Source organism: Varroa jacobsoni, unplaced genomic scaffold (genome assembly GCF_002532875.2).
Source record: "Varroa jacobsoni isolate VJ856 unplaced genomic scaffold, vjacob_1.0 scaffold_1359, whole genome shotgun sequence".
Classification (NCBI taxonomy): Eukaryota; Metazoa; Arthropoda; class Arachnida; order Mesostigmata; family Varroidae; genus Varroa; species Varroa jacobsoni.
The window spans coordinates 3,706-21,616 of record NW_019214261.1 but is presented as its reverse complement, the minus strand read 5'-3'; the positions used below and the strand labels follow the sequence as shown (position 1 = coordinate 21,616).

Genomic DNA, 17,911 nt, shown 5'->3' with positions numbered 1-17,911 from the left:
GCCAGAAGCTGGAAAAGCGGCGAAAGCGCGTCAAGTTGTGTGACTGTGCCGGGACGATGTTGGGGCGGTGGCAGTACCACGGCTCGATCTGAGGCCGCCCGAGCGTCGGCGGTTCTGTACTGACTCCTGGGAAAGGTGGATCTCTTGAGTGAAGAGGTCACTTTTTCAAAGAGATCTCAGTTGCCAGTTAGCGGTGAGAGCGTCCGCTGATCACGGCACAGAAGCTGATCGTTCGTCGACGCCCGCGGAGTCTGTGAGTAACTAGACAAAAGATTCTCCTGTTGCTACTACGATGAATGTTGGTGGTGACTAGAGAAAATAGCTGTAATCATATCGAAATTGCCATCTCCTCGTTGTCTTCTGTGGAGTTTTGCTTTGGAATTACACCATTTCTGCTGCTGGTCTGACCTGTCTGCTATCGTGCAGAAGATGCGACGAGCCCCTAAGCAGCTTGTTTTGTTTCATTGCTACAGTGATGATATCGTCGTCGTCGTTGCCGAAGAGGAACAGTGCATATCTTCCGCGCCGGATACGAGCGTCTATAGGAAATTTCCTTTAGTCAAACGGTGCCGAAAGCGGTCCATTAAATTTTTCCTATATCTTTTTTTGCGTTGGATAGCTTAATTGGTCTACCTTAAGTTGTCATTGTCAATCTGTTAAGAGCTAGTCGCGTACCTTATGACAAATAGTCGTCTGGGGTCCCTTTTTCTGCAACCGTTGAAAGACTGACAACGTTTTTTATGTCGCGTTCAGTACTGTATTGTTTGACTCCATGCCTTTTGTTCTCCATGGACCTGCGTAAGCTATGCATTCAAGCGTGATAATAGATGGTTCGCTACAGAATAGTACAGCAAAAGAGGAACTGATTTCAATTGCGCTAGGATAACGCGAGCAGTGTCAACAGATTACCTTTCTATCGTGAACAAATACACCTCGCAAAATCGTCATGTTTCATTAATATGGAAATTTGCTTACTAGCCATGATCAAACGAGGGTGCTTCCGGTCAGTGGCCCAGTTTCTTTTAACTGGGACGCCTGTGTCGACTACATCAGTCGAGAAATTGTTGAAGGTTCAAGTTAAAATTATGAAAATTTACAAAAATTGCCAAGTTTAAGAGTCCTGTGCAAAAATTACCGTGTGACCCAACCCAAGCATGACGATTTCCGATCAAAACGAACAGATAGTTAATGTTAATATCATCGTGTGAACCGAAGCCCCATGAGTCAATTTTTTGTGCGACGAATCAAAATTGGTGATGAAGTATCGATTCGAGAGAGGGGACAAGATTCGTGGTCTTCAAACAAATACGAATGCGTGAAAGTCCAAACGGTTTTCGTGTTCGTAATTAGAATCATCAGTTAACTAAGCTCGAGCCAAATAGCCTGCACCTCATTTAAAGATAAATGGGTAAAACGTTTCTCAAATTTTAGTTTCTGTTGGGATGTAGTGTAGGCGGAGGTAGATATAATATGCCGAATTTTCATGTAGGGCCTCTAATATCCTGAGGGGTGTTTCCCATAGGGTTACAGGGGGCAAGGCGGGGTGCAATAAGTGAAGGGTGTTTAGGCACACGCACTTTTGTAGTTGTTATTTAATATAGTCGTAACAGGGCTTACTAAGCAGTACGACCCGTCAATATAAATATCATTTTTCTCCTTATTTGAAATTAGATGTTATAATGATATTAATATATATAGTAGTAATACCTATATATAATAATATCTAGGTATTACTACTATTATTATAATTAGTATTATTATTAATGCTTTACGTTAGGCCTGGGGGCACAACGAGCCGGCAAGATCGCTAAGCCGTAAACGTTGTTATGCTGATAGATCTCTGCTCTAACAGGAGGGTTATTAAAGAAATTCCTGTTGTTTTTATTATGTTAAAACATTTCAGCATTATGAAATAACCATGCACAATCAAAGTTTTTTTAACACACAAAGCAGTTTTTTTTCGTGCTCATCATCGCAGATAAGCGAAGTGATAAGTGACGAAACGATAAAGCTACAATTCAAATTTGTATGTCCGATTCCACTGAATTACGGCCATGAGAATTGGTTAGGGTACGGTGTATTGGTAATAAAACACATAAAAAAAAATTAAGTGTTGAGATCCATTTTACGGAAGTCCTTCTCCAGTAAACTATCTTATACTGGGTAAGCTATTATCGGAAAAATTGAATGCGCACAATTTCACCGGGTTTACACTTTGGCTATTTTACACCCTTTTTGCCAAAGCCGCACACTGTCTTTCGTAGCCTCAAACCCTATGTTTTCCCACTTGATTTAGTTTGTTTATTTTTATAGCTAGTTAGTTTAGCAATTTGTTATTTTATTATTTTAGCTGTTAGTCGCTTTTAGTCAGCTGGTTTTAGATACTCATACACTTTTCAACCGCACCTATGTAACTTAGCACAAACGCGACACGAGAGCAGACGCATACGTATACTATATTTATTGTTAGGAGTAACGACTTCAATCAGTCCATTTGGCTCTCTGTGTTCGGAGGTAGTCTCTTTCACATCTAATTCAGCCCTTATTTCGTTCTCATCTTGTCGCATTGCTGACGCTCAAACTAAACGGTTAGGATCTGCTGGTTTGATATCGTTGAATGCGGCCAACGAAAGGATCATATCCTTAACCCAAAGGTAGACTGGGATAATTACCTTTATAGTGCCATCTCGATCACTACTGCCCTCTTAGCTAAAATGCCATCATAGCGGCAATCGAAAGATGTTGGTTTTCTAGATGGGCCACCATCAACATCTGGTGGACTTCAGGCAGCGAACGTACCCTCGAATGACGTTGCTTGTAGGAACGTAAAAGCTGACAACCTCGTAAAGAGTTCAATGACTTTGCACATTACGAAGTGCCTAGGTAAGGCAGGAGTTTTGGCCTGGAGCTGACTTGTTAGCCAGGGGTAGTTCATGTCGCAGGGGTACCGGAGCGGCAACGCGCTGCCAGCGGAAAACTCGGTTTCTCTAACTACTGCTACTATTACGACCTCGGTTTGATTTCAAGACAGACAAAAAGCGCTTAGTGTCTTTGCATGACAGCAATAACTTTACATGTAAATTTGACTCCTGACTTGAACTCTTTTAAATAATTCAAGGACTTGTCGTGTGCTTTACAGTGCCCCTCTTACATATTCATAAGCGACGCGTGCAGAAGGACATGTACTTTAAACGCTCGTACGAATGTACGCATACTCGAAAGCTACAATGGCAACTCGAGATGATCGATTCGAGAAGAATTCAGACATCTGTGAACAATCAAACTGTTTAACCTCAATAGACGCCATTTGGAATCAAAAGAGTAGATCGTATTTGGCATCGTGGGTCGTATTTGTTTTGTAGTGTATGAGAGTTTGCTAATTACAGCTCTGTGGCGCCCGGGCTTTACCTTTAACTTATCATTAGTACCTGGTATAAGTCAAAGTTTTCTCAATGTTCTTAAGAGTCGAACCATGCGCGCATCAAAAAAACCAGAGAGGACCCAGCTTGGAAATAAATGGATATGGCGACCAGATCTATTCTCTGCTATTGTCTGGTAAAATTAATTAACTATAATTAATTTTTTTTTAATTAATAAAAAATAAAATGTTTTTAGCATATTCCAGAGGGCACTCTCCTTAGATACTAATCTAACCTGCTATGAAATAAAGGCAACGCACTTATTTACCTTAGAGAAACAAATACTAGGTAGGACAAGGCAGTGCTTTAGGTCTTCCCCTCTCTGCCATGACACCAATGGCCGTTCTCGGCCCCCGTCGGTGCTCTTTAGCGGGCCCTTTCTCGCCTGTGTACACTTGGGCTATACACATTGGCCCGTTTTAGACGGACTCCTTCATCTTGGTTATCCCATTTAAATAACCGGCCTGGACAGCTGGCCGGCGTTGCTGATCGGCTCACTTTCGTTTTGTGGCAAGTATCACCATTATTAAATCGTGTGCACCGAGTCTGCGGTGCCGAATAGATTCGACTGGAGTTGCTCACCAGTGTTAAAACCACTCTGGGACACTGACGCAAAATGCCCTCAACGATACGAAGACTAACTGAGCCGGATGACTAACTCGTCAATTTGACTTGTCGCTACTACAAAATGATGATACCCAATTTTGTCAGTGTCTTTTCGTTGCATTGTTCATTTGGGTTGCGTCGTATATGGAACAGACTTTCTTGTTTAGAATAGGAGTTTTCCACAACACCTCAGGAGCGACACGAAAATGCTATCATCAGCCCCAGGCAGTTGTAACTTTTTGGTGATCTGAGATTTATGAGATGTAGCCTGTGAGCTTAAGCTGATCGAAAAAAATACCAACAGATGTTTGACCAGACGCACTAGCTGTTCCCTCTATGGTAAGCGTTCAGTCGTTTTGCTTTGCAATAGAATCAACGAGATGATTCCGAGTCAGTGAGCAACGGTCCTCACCGCACGAGCGAGGGCGGTTCGGTCCTAAAAAACGAGCAGATCTCTTATTCACCATAGGTGAAAAGGCTACTTACGGCGATGAGTTGGTGGCCTTGCTTTGCCAAACCTGTCCTAGCTTGGCCGGTGGGCGCAGGCGTCACTTGTCGTTTACGAGCCTATTGCCGTTTCTATTGCTGTGATTGGTGATGACTGTTTCAAGAGACCAATGAAGCACGCAAATGTCTGAGAGAACGATGGGTATCGACTGAAATTGGATCTAAATTTTTCGTACTACTGGTTATAGCCTAACGGCTGCGAGGTGGCTACGATAGACGTTGTTGTGATTTAATAATGAGGCATGATCGCCAAGTAAGCATTCAGGTCTTCACAGTTTCATAGGGACCGAAGTTATTCAAGTTATTATAATCTTCCTGCAAAATAGCGTTTTCATATCTGCATGAAGAAAGTTGGTGCATAAATGAAGATCAGTTTTTCGCCAGTGATAATACCGAAAAGATAAAAATATGCCATTTTCGGTTTGTTACGGCTGAAAAAAGTTCTGATGGTGCGGGGAAAAAGTTGCAGATCTATTGATAACTTTATCATACTTTTTCGGTCAAAAGTAAAAATTGGCGTACTGCTATAAAAACCAAACGGTTATTACCAACGGTGGCATTAAAGTTATGGTCAAAAATTGAACTTGAAGATCGAAGCTCGTTCTAAATAAATGAACTAGGAATCGAATGTTGCGCTACCTTTTTCGGCGAAATTGATACGAATGCCAGTACCGTATTTGCCCTAAGCATGTTCTACTTTTCATTTTCCAAAGAAAAAACAAACATGGCTGCACTTTATTTCTAGCATCCTAAAATGCTAAAGTGATTCGTTGTGGAGAATTTTGCTCCTCTCATGGCAAATTGTCAGACGTAAAAAATGGGTTTGTATGATTTCTAATTCAAATATCTTTATTATTATACTGCTGATATTGTGAATATCTACCGGAGCTGTGCAAGAGGCCCATAAACTAATCAACAATTTAATTCGGCCAGTGGATGGCTGACTTCATCAATGTCCTTTTTTTCATCACTGAAAAATTAAGCGCGTTATTATATACGTACAAATAAGTGACATCGATTTTTTACCTATTCCCGTTCAAACGGACTCCATCCATAAAACCGACCAGTGTTAAAATCAAGTCAGAGAGACCACTGTCCAGCGTGAGCTGTACTACTTTCTCGCTGCTAGTAGATAGAGGTGCAGCTATAAATCTATACTTTCGTTGCTAATTTGCTTTAATTTAATGTGAGAACCAGGGTTTTTCGCATCGACGTTAACAATTTAGATTTCCTAATTCAGATTTCACTTATTCAATGACTGAAACACTGCGAGTAGATACTCAATTCAAGATCTCAAGATTTCAACATTTTACCTCTAAACAATTTCTAACAATTCTTTTCAGGTTAACAAAACGTTCTACGTCATAATCCTCTTATGAGAATCTATAACATCATAGTTGTCCGCCTTTCTCATGCTCAGTCGTATTGATCTCATAATATTCCGATAGCATCCCATTGTAAAGCTCTACTACTCACGCATACAGACGTTACAGCCATAGATCGGAATCATATCTTTGCCTACGTTAGTAGAAACGTGGATACATACTCATACTATTTATTGCCTGATCAGGCTTTTGTAGCAGCAGCAGCTACAGAGCTCATGAGATTTTCTAAAAACCCAATGAGAGTCGAGTGATAACGGTCAACCGCTAGTGCATCTCGATCGACGAGGCAGTCATGGTGACAATGGAAAAAAAAAACCATCACAACAGCGGCGCCGGGGACGGAGGGGGGCGTAGCAACACGAACGCCGATAGCATCCTAGACTCTTTCGGTCACTGGACTTTTTTCGAAGTACTGCAGCAAGCAAAAGCCCAGCTGATTTTTTGCCGCCATTTTTGCTGCTACTGCTGGCGCTGTGGCCGTGTCAAACCACATTGTAACAACTGGTCAGGTCGTTTCTAAGCGCAGACCACAACATTGGCGGTTCTAAACAGGAGCGGGGTTAGAGACAATAGGTTTCACTTGTTGTTATCCGTCTAGGATATCTACATGTGCGAGCGACGTGCTGGTAATTGGCGACGAGGCCACTTTGAGGGAATCTTAGTAACATTGGGTTTACACTACGGGCAAGCTTAAAGGAGAAATCGGAATGAGGCCGCCAAGCCGATGTTTTGTTAGTACCTTAATGATCTGATCCGTAACCTCAGGGAAAAAATCTTCAAATTAGTCGTATCAAGCTTCGATTCATGTAACCGATCAATCGGCGTAATCGTCTATGGAAGCAATATGTGCGGGACGTTAGTGATAGCTGTAACGGTGGCTCTAACAACAATCAATTTGAAAACAATTACTTCGCGATTTCAATGGAGACATGTGATCAGACTAATGATGACTGAAAAGAGTATAAATGATAAATGAGAACCTATTTTACCAAGACAGATGGGTAAGTCTTCAGTAGGAAAGCCTCTCTGTCAACTCTACACATATTCATTATGATTAGTTCGATTTTGTTAACAGAAGAAAAAACTGTTATAAAATCATACAAAATGATCATTAATTGGTAATATATGTATTTGTATGGCATATTGTATCGACACGACCTTATGCAGTTGGTTGATTATAAAATTGCAGCTAGGTCTTTATCTGTTGTTTGAAACTATACGAATCAATTACTTTGTTTCAAGCTGTTGATTTAAAGACGCGATACCTCATTCGGGTAGCACGAACGTAACTTGTTTTCCAAAAGTATCAAGTTATACTCGATTTGAACAGTTACTTCAAGATGAAACCTATATAGCTCTATATAGGTCTATATAGGTGCTGCATAGAATCCAGAGGGTTCGGCGGCCTGTTTAATCCCCATAATTCTGGCGTACGGCGTCAACTATTCGCACTCAGCGTTTCGATCCAAGTACCGACATTCATTTCAGGTCGAACCTACGCCTACAGCTTTTGCATAATCGTTGTCTGCCTGTAAAGCCTAATTTTTTTTCTATATGATTTCCTTGCAGTATCACACACAGCCACCAAAATGCCGGAAATGACAGAAGTAAGTGACGTATTTTTTTGTAATATAAATAATGGAAATAACTTAGTATAATAATATATATCTCGTTATTGTAAATATATACCTTATATTTTTCAATTGTATTCAATAAAGGCGAATGAACGATCTTTGATTCATAATAATAATTTGCAGGAAGAGAAGAGGAAGATGGAGGAGAAAGAAAGGAAAAAAGCCGAGGTTCGACGAAGGCTCGAGGAGGCTTCTAAGGCCAAAAAAGGCGGCGGTGAGAAGAAGGGCTTCATGACACCCGAAAGGAAGAAAAAATTAAGGGTACGCGTTATAAATAGGACTTTTTCTGTTTTGATAGAGACTCTATAAAGAGAACTCGACACACGGAGGTTAGGTTAAAAGTTACGATTGCGTATAAGTTATGCTGGCAGCGACATTTAGTAGGGTGGTAGATTTTCGTGGACCCAAAGCGGTTTTCTAGCGGTAGCGTATTTGCCTGCTAAATAGAGGGATGCGTTGTAATGACTCGTTCGAAACCAAGCATAGAGGCAGTCACTTTTGTACTGTGAGCCAGCCGTCTGTAGTGATGGTCAACCAAAGTTGCAGCAAATCTAAGCTTGAAATATTCATTGTTGGTGTATTCAAAGCTGGCTGCCTTCTAACAATGTCGATTAGCGGACCGATGTAGCTGAGGATAGTAACGGATTACAAGCGATTATAGAGGTGTATTAGATTCCGTTAGTGCCTAAGAAACTCGCAATATTTTTTCAATTCATTTTTCCCTAGTGTAAATAACTATAAAGCGCACAAACTCCAGTCGATGGTAGTATCAGCCTCTATTATCCTGCAGGTAGTACAATTAGCTGGTTTAGTAAGCAGTAACTAAGTTTGTGACTCATCTCATTAATGTAAGCAGGATTCATTTGAAGGTTTTGTCTTACAATGTGTACACTTAAATAGCTAATGGACAACAGATATAGCAAACAACGACGAGGCCATCTTCAACAGTTTTTTTTTTTTGTAAACAGCAACTGTAATTATGTCGTATAGCTTCAACAATGGATAGCAATCATGTTCCATAATTCGAATCTTAAGAAAGCTTTTTTTAATTTCATGATGTATTTTATGAGCACCAGGATTCTCATAGAATCACTTAATTTACTGATAATTTGTTTACTTAATCAATCTTACTGCGTCGCGCACGTCGTTTGCGGGGCTTGAACTGACAACCTCTGCTGGCTTCTTTCAGCCTCAGTCAGTTTCACTAGCTCCCAGCAAAACGAGGTATGCGCCTGCAGTTAGCGAATTTGAATCAGGACCATATCCAGGCATGAAGCAAACGCTTAACTTCAACACCATCACACAGTTTACTTAACTGTATTAATGCGTCTTCTTGCGTTCGTATTCATTCTTATTTAACGAACATCTTTTCCGGTTGTCTCCACACGTGTAGGCTCTCCTTCGAAAGAAAGCTGCGGAAGAACTGAAGAAAGAGCAGGAGAGGAAAGCCGAGGCTAGGAAAAAGGTCATCGCCGAACGATGTGGCCAACCCCGTAACATCGACGGCGCTAACGAAGGTACGAAGCAAACTTGCGCCCTTTACGATGGGTCTAACAAGATCAATCTGGAAAAACGGATAAGTTTAGTAATGCTAATAATTGAGCGAGTTCCTTTTCACCAAAAGTAAATGCCTATTAGATAACGCTTCTGCGTTACCGCAGCTGGATTTTTTGAGTTGCTCTTCATGTTCTGTCCTCTGTCAATATTGCAGATCACTTAGATCGGCTGTTGAAAGATCACTAATTACTAGATCACGTGAAGAGTTATCGTTATCGTATCTTATGGGTAATATTTTTATTTCATTTCGTTGACCCAGGCTTCGCACACACTCCCGTTAACGTTAATTTGGGCTAAAAAATTGCATTCGTACGAAAATGTTACGATGTTGATTACTAACTTTTCCTTGAGGAAAAATCTTGTATAAACGAATAAATAGATTAGCAGATCGTATTCTAACTCGTTCGTTCCTCTCTCTTCCTCTGTATATTGCTACAGCATCACTCCAGACGAGCCTCAAAGAGTACCACAAGAGAATCACGGAACTCGAAAGCCAAAAGTACGATCTTGAGTACGAGGTCCGCCAAAAAGATTTCCTTGTAAGTACGTAACACAAACTTAACAAAACTTATGGACGACAAGCTATTCAAACACCTTGAATCAAGTCCATAGTATGATACTTATAATTAAGCAGAATGTGTGCTTTGCACAAGGCAGCATGCGCGTAGACCCCAGTGAACGAGACCAGTTGAAAAGACTCGAAGTTATAGGCCAACCTCTTATTTTCTTAGGTGAGTTCAGACTAGATACACCAGTTTCAATATATTATGCTCATAGCTTTTCTTTTTTTTTTATCAGTAAACACTTCGATAAGACATTATACTGAGATTATGCACTGTTGTTGAAACCATACTTAGAATATGATGATTTTATTACAGATCAACGAGCTGACGATCCAGGTTAACGACCTCCGGGGCAAATTCGTCAAACCTTCCCTGAAGAAAGTGTCCAAGTACGTGTTATTCTTCTAGATGGGAAAAGCACCTAAATGAATGGGAAGCAAAGGAACTTTATTTTCTAGATACATTACTACACTGTATACTTTTCGTTTACAGATTCGACAAGATGAAGATCAAAAATGTTAAGACCGACATCGATTTTCGTTCGAATTTGAAGAGCGTCAAAAAGGACTTCAAGCTAGATGTCGAAGGCAAGGAGCCCGTAAGTATATAGCATCGTTATTTATCTTTTGATTTCATCAACTGCAGTCAGCTAAGTGGAAAGAAAACAATAGAATTTGTTCATGTTAATCTTGTTGTCCTGTTCATTAAGCTTTCATTAACCAATGTCATGCGAATTTGCCTTTGAAGGTCGAGAAGCCCGAGTGGGCCTTGGGCGCTAAGAAGGAAGGAGCCGCTGAGGAAGAAGAATAGAAGTCGTACGGTGCTGCTCGAAACGACCGACTTTTCAGAACTACCAACATCTTTTCTATGGTCGTCAATCGCAAATCCGAAATCCAGCCGACACATAATCGAAGATCACTACGATTGTGCCAAAGACTGGGCATTTTCGAACGAGCTAAAATAATGCACAAAAATAGTCACTTTTATATTAAACGAACGTGTAAAGAGAAAGCAATAACAATTGATTGATTTGTCGAGCGTCTGGTCAGGTGCAATCCATATCTAACATTATTTTTATAGACAGCTACCTACAAATGCATTATGTTTGTGTAGATTGTTTGATAGGCTGTTTCGGATAGTAGTAATGAAACGAGCAAATCAAGCACTTCAGTTGATAGAACCAAGGAACGTGACTTCTGGCTGTGCCGCACCAAAGCTTTGCTTTGATTGATGGCCCCCATAATAAAAGAAATGATGTCACCAAATCGTTATACATTATATAAAATATTGCTGAATGTAAAAAACAAATATGGTGTTCGGAAAAAACAATCGTCTGCTATTAAGGTCAACATAAAATTTGCGAAAATTGGCGCACTAATTACTATACGTTACCGCTAAATAAATCAACGATAATGTAATATATCAACTTTAAATGTCATGAGTCTAGTACTGAAAAGCAAGCCCGGTGTCAGTACGATAGATAAAGTCGAGCAGAATTTTTTTTAATTTTTGAAAAAATCATCTGACAACTTTTACCTGCCTTAACTTTCATTTTTACTATAATTAGTTCGCCTAATAACTACACAACTGAAAAACAAAAACTCCTAAACCGACTTTTTTCAAGTTAAACGGATTTATATGGAAAGGACGACGGAAAAATAAGTAAACCATAGCACGAAAGCCTCGATCTAGGTATTGGTACAGAAGAGAGTCTGGTTTTAATTCATAGACATTTTCTCTGCACAGTTGTATATTTGGTAAACATGCCTAACACGTGTTGCTTTCGTATTTCACTCACTCAGAAGAAGGTATTGTTTGGATTTTTTTTACAGCCCCCCTGTTATATTTAAAGCAGTTGCGTACCGAATGTACCGACAATACATATTAAGCAATATTTTACATCCGAAAAAAGGTAGGCTTAACGTACATTCTATTGCAATACGTTACTCTTGATTTTTTAATTTTATTTGTCGTCAATGTGTTTCAACAATTGACACCCTGTGCCGTCCTGTTTACCGGGACGTGGCTGATATGAGAACTGATCGTCTTTGGACAAAACTTCAATTTCATACTCTTCATAACTCTTCGCAGTTACAAAAAAAATGCCCCATCCAACAGTGCCTTTGATAGGAAAGCGCCTAAGTACAGCTATATTATCTAAGCTAATATCCTAAGATAGTGCAGATTAAGTCTTCCAACTGTACAGGTAAACTGCCCTCATTTGCCTCACACACCTTACATGTGTGTTAAGGTTGCTCCTAAGATTAGCAGGCAAATATGTTGCTCATTAAGATAAAATCTGGGTTAGCTACCATTGTCAATCGCCCATCATTAAAATAGCCTGCATGGCCGTATATGTCTAGCTTTCGCATTGTAGTGTAACCGTTTAGCAAGCTTCCGTGTGTCTTACACAAACGCGATATGTTCCCCTTTGCTTTTCTTTAGAACGGCCACGACGATCAATTAAAAGATTAAACCCAAACTGTTCGAGCTTTCTGAGTGAATTATCGATAGCTCCTTCAACATATTTCGGTGTTCGACAAGATCCTACAAACGAACTTCAACTATATCATGGACGTTGCACCATTCCGAGGAAATCCGGTTGGGCTCTAGCAGAAGTGCTCTCAACTGAATGCTGCACGAAGGTGCTGCGTTTTGGGTCCGCATGAATGCCGGGCTAATAGGTAGGCTCTAGTCGCATGAGGTAACGTATAAAAATCTAAGTCTGTGAAAAACAATAGAGTTTATTGTAGATGGGGGTGAAGAAAAAAGGAGAAAAGAAATTGGCCCGCATAGCCGCGCGTTAACCCACATTCGGTCGCTTTCAGCTCTGCGCATCGCTATACTAGGGGTGGCTGGCTCCTCACGAAGTTGTCGACTCGAAGAGGATGAATATTGAATCAAATGATAGCTCACTTTGTTCTCACAATTTGGAACATAAGATGGGAAGTGGCAAAACTGACGAGGTAATAGGGAAGAGTACAGCGCTGGCTACGCATGTGGGCCTTGGCGAGGTGTAGAGAGGAAGTCGGGTTCAGGCTCTGACAGAGCAGAAATTCAAGGTAGAGCTTCGAAATAGCCACATAGGAAAAGGGAAGTGAACAGTGATTCGTAGCTTGATTGTTTTTGAGACACGTCCGTGACGCCTTTAAGGATGGACGAACTGGTTCTGCATGAGTTATAGAGAAGATCATGGAGAAAATGTTTGCTTATTGGCCCGATGCGTAAAAAAGTGGCTAGGTGACCTAAACGTAGGTCGCCAAACGGAGTGAGACGTAAACGCTGCTCCATTCGATCGACGCGGAGAATAAATCAGAAAACACTGAGAAGACACTCTGTACCGTTTGAGAAACTACTTAGGCATCTATAAGCAAATCGCAGTTTGCTTGCCTAACCTGCTTAGGTGATAAGCAAGCTTAATACATGGCCAAAGTTTAGCTGGTTTTACTCTGTCTCGTCTATCATATTGGACTTGCGAAGGCAAAACATCCGAGATCGAAAAACTGAAGATAAAACGATTACGTTGCTTAGTATAATGATGAGGCACGTTTTTTTTTCTATACGGATTATTACCTCATATAAAACGTATGAAAGTAATCATCATCGTTATTTTACACATGTATACCGCCTTTATTTTGTTTATAGGGACCAATATCCGATTCAGTTTTTATAGAAATGACGCATTCGATTAAAAAGACTTGTAAAGTGATTGGAACTAGTGTACGTGCAGGACCAATTGGCCTGACTTAAACTTGAAATCTCGATTGCTGACAATTAAACACAAACATTTTACAGATAATATTTAAATTGACATTGCGAACAACATACATTGGCTAAAAATATTTAAAGTCTTATTATTGTCAAACTATTAAGGACTAACTAAAATATTATCGATTTATCACTTCGAATTTTTCGAAGTACGCGATCGATGTACACTCATCAAGAGTGTGTCTTGAACGAGTTTGTTATAAGAAAACAAAGCATCTGCTGACTATTACCAATATTACCTTGATCCAGTCGAAATTTTGCAGCTGAGATCATTCAGAACAAAAGAGCAATATCTATAAGTCCAATGTGTCCCCTCCGAACGGGAATTACGCGCTCTACAACAATTACTTTGGGCTAAACGCCGGGCATTCAAGCTAAATTCAGCACTAACCCAGTACGAAGTGAGGCCTGCCCATCACCGCTGCAAATCTACATTTGGTCATATCCTGAAGGAAGTGTTTGGGTAAAAATACCCTAATTGTGGACTCGTACCAACGTACTAGATCTGGTCCTATCTTCGGTTAAATAATATGTCCTAGAAGCAATTCAATTGTAAGCCAATTCCCGGTGCGAAAAGAGTAAGCTAAAAATTTGTCCTTGTTACGCATTATTTTTGAACTATGCATCTCATACTTCCTGTAAACTGTAAGCCTATTTTTTTTAGTTAGAAGTTGGTTCTTGTTACAGATTACCTTTAAACCGTAAGGCAAGTTTTTTTTTCCAATTCTAAACCTATCTTTACGAACTGTAGGCGTAGATCTATCGTTTGATGTACAGATATTTGTGAACGTCTGGCATAATTATGAATAATGATCTTCCCACATGTCACTGCAGACATATTGAGATTTTATTGATAGCTAAGCTCTGACGCATGTCAAGCGGAATACAGAAAGCCAGGGAGCTAGCATAAGTTTTTCGATCTTGTCCCATTTTAGGAGGTTAACTTAATTACATTGACTAACCTAGTGGGTTGCTCTACTGTGGACTTCCTGTGGACGAACGTATGTATGCAAGGCAGCATCGTAAATGTATACGCTAACATTCGTACTTAACTCTAATGGATTGTATTATTTATTTCGCAAAAGTCTACAGCGTGTAGTTTTCGTCTTCATTTATGTTTTACGCAAGGGACGAATAAAATTTCGACGTAAAAAACGTGTCATTTATTTAGAAAATAGTATTATAAGCGTACTCATTCCCTTTAGTTCATCTCTATATCAGCACTATGATCCAGCAATGTTTAGCCCCAATACTCAACTATATCACTGACCTACTAATTTACTCTGCAATAAATTAATCGAAGTTTACGGTTAGTTATGGAAGCCTATACATTCAGATGCCGTTAGATGCCTTGTACCCATTGGCTAATCCTGTTTGTGTGACCAGGGTCAAAATAAAAGATGTCTAGCTGTCTCGAGACCATGTATCGAACGGTATCTGATACCACTACGTTTACTATAGCACTCCGCGTCTTTGGGAAATCAATGAAGTCGTCCGCTAATCGATGGACGCAGCGATCCCACACAAGAAACTGTAGGTATTCGATGCGTCGGCCGATCAATCAGGTGTAACCAATTTACATTTCTTAGCACCTTTGTGTTTCGAATGAGTAGTCCAACCTATTCATGTAATTGACAGATAATGTGCTATTATGGTATTAGATTATGAAATACGAGACTGGCCTAAAGGACAGGAGTTCCAGGGTGCCGGAAATCTCTCAATGCCTAAAGCAACCTTAAAGTGGGATAGCTTTTAGGTTTCCTTTTAATGTGGAAACTAGTACGCGGCAAGACTTTCAAGCCTTCCTTGAAGTCTTCCGCTTCCCAGGTTATTCATTACTGACAACCCTCCGCTCGCTTTCGTGAAGAGTCCAATTTGATTTGGTATTACGCCCAAGTCGAAGTAGGTGACTATGAATTTGTCCCCTTATACAGGCGAATCTATCTAGAACGCTATGCGTGCGTGGAGTGTATGATACGAAAGCCACAGTTGTGACTTGTATCACCGTTCACCCGTGTTAGCTGCCTGGAGTTTTCCCACCATCTTCAGGTTACTCTCAACTGGGCCAATCTACGGAACATGGAACCGCTAAAACCTTCAAATCCAAGTGGATTTCGACTCCGAAGGAAGAATGAAACCACTTAGCGGCGAGCGCCCTCAGGCTCCAAGATCAACCGCCGCCGCCTCAGTAGGACCATCGACACACTTTCGCTAGAGGGCAGATCCCATCACTAGAAGACCGGTGAGTCGAAGTCGTTTCCCGGCCACGGCCACGGCCACGACCACGGTGGCAGTGGTGATAACTTCGGAAGACCATACGACTAGAGGGGACTGACTGCGGGCACCCGAGCACCGTAGCATTGGAGCTCCGCGTAGACAGAGAGAGATAGGGCAGCCCCACTGATCCAACGTGACTCGCTTGTCAACACCTGTGCGTGGTCGGCAAGGAAAAAAGAAAGTGTGGCTGCGAAGGATCAGGAGAACGTAGCTATTTTCCGAGCAGGACAAAGAGCTTCTAGAGAGCCAGTGTGAGTCTGACACACGGACGCAGAGGCCTAAAACAGGTACTTTGTCAGCCTTCGGATCTACTCATTTTCCAGGGTATCGGTGTACGGTGAGCACATTGTATGCTAATCATATATTGGCTGTGGTAAAATTGAAGGGGAAGCCATTGGCTTATGGTGAAATAGTTGACTAATGTGAAGTATCCCGTTTTAACTCGGATAGCTTTTTGAATGGTGGCCCGCCAATTAATTGTTTATTCGGCTCTAAAAGATTCGAGATGGTGGTTGTTGATTGGACGATACCTCAAAGCTGAAACCATAACAATCAATGATGGTAGTTAAGTAACTGTTATATTAGTTGAATCCTGAAAACTCATTGTGTGATAGACATCGTTCATTTATTTGTTTTTAATTAGCAACTACAAGCTCGGCGGGTTGTGAATGAAAAAAAAGAATTCCCAAATTAATTTCATATAGAGCAGGATCATGAGATCGGTCCGTAACCTAATGATTTCGAATAGTTCGTGCTGAAAAGCCAAATCGAAGGAATTTATAGTTCTGTTAAAAATAATGTAAACAAAAATGCTTGTAATTTTACGATTCGTTCAAACAAACTGACTTCAGCTAAAACAGCGTAATGGCCGTTCGTTAAATTTAGGGCCTCGAACAAATATCGTCCTTGTTAGCCTGCGTTTACTTTGTATTTAGATTTAATTTATGAGGGCTTCATGAACCCTTACAGTAGTCGTTTGCTGTCTTCAGATCAACCACGGATGAGGACGTAAACAAGAACAATTGGATAAAATTCTTGTCGTAGCCCAAATTGGCTCCTACTTTTTGCCCACTTAATGGGTCTAGATCTTAGAATTTTTACGTTATAGAACGAAATTGCTCTATGGAATTATAGTCGCTTCATTGTTGTGTGCGTTACAGCAATGTATTTAAACAATCAAGTTTGAATTTGAGACGAAACTATAGCCAGCAGTACGCCTAAAAAAATGCAAAAAGATACCCGGATGCAGTCAGAAATCTATTAGTTGCGATGACTTATCTATAATGGCAGAAAGCCATTTCTTCTGTACTTTGGATATGCTAAGAAGCACTGTTTCTAAATGAACCAATGAGCCGGAAGCAAATCTCTTTCTTGCTTTACCCAATGGTGCAACCAACGGCGGCAAGCGAGCTTTCAGTGACCTTTGACACGTTCCAGCGCACCCGGGCCAAGGTCGCGGATTGCCTTCACCCGTCGTAGTTCCGTCTTTAAACAGACTTGGGTCTTCGGCTACTGAAAATCGTCCAAAGTAACAACCTCCCTGGGAAAATCTGGCCGACTGTCTTTTCTGCTCATTTCACTTACACATCTTTTGAGTGTCCTCACGACCGAATCCAGAGGAAGATACTGTGCTCAATGGCCAGTCATCATCGGTGTGACGCCGCAAAGCATCAGCCGTACGAGGATACAAACTACAATTTGAACGTGTCATAAGCGAGGTTATGAGCTGGTCATAGCACGACGCCTACAGGAAGGGAAGGAGAGAGGTAAAGAGGCTGGGTAGTTAATACAATAAAAGTGAGAAGCAAATGTCAGATTTGCTCTTAGATATCTCACTCAAGAAAGACCAACTATGCATTCTAATCTACACCAGTCTAACCAGATGGCATCTCGTCTTTGTTACCCTTCGATAGGGTTGTATTAGACCACCCCCTGTAGTATTGGCAAGAAGGACGTTGGGTGACAGACCGAGTATGTTTACAATAAATCATATACACGTCTAAATCGCTGTGGGGTATGACCAAGTTGAATATAGGTCAACTATTCCCGTGTGTTTTTTTTCAAATTTTATTTCTGTCACCCCACAGGGAGCACTGCGCATTAACTGGGGAAGACGTTGCTTGCTGATGTTAAGACGACCTGGTTTAGCTTTGTCGTTGGCCGGCAAGGAGCCATTCGCTTTGTTTACGTATATT

At 40.8% G+C, this 17,911-nt stretch overlaps 1 protein-coding gene across 2 annotated transcripts; it reads left to right on the top strand.

The window, feature by feature from the left end:
• LOC111269173 (troponin I-like protein) lies at window positions 1–11,097 on the top strand. 2 transcript variants are annotated; one of them, XM_086971999.1, is made up of 8 exons: window positions 1–253; window positions 7,487–7,524; window positions 7,675–7,812; window positions 8,945–9,068; window positions 9,547–9,647; window positions 9,987–10,060; window positions 10,164–10,269; window positions 10,419–11,097. In XM_086971999.1, exons 2-8 carry the CDS (start codon window positions 7,507–7,509, stop codon window positions 10,479–10,481), a joined length of 624 nt encoding a protein of 207 aa, XP_086828125.1. In that variant the 5' UTR covers window positions 1–253; window positions 7,487–7,506; the 3' UTR covers window positions 10,482–11,097. The 2 variants fall into 2 exon arrangements, with proteins under 2 accessions (XP_086828125.1, XP_086828126.1); XM_086972000.1 differs by lacking the exon at window positions 1–253 and adding an exon at window positions 3,911–3,929.
• Window positions 11,098–17,911: the final 6,814 nt, after the last annotated feature.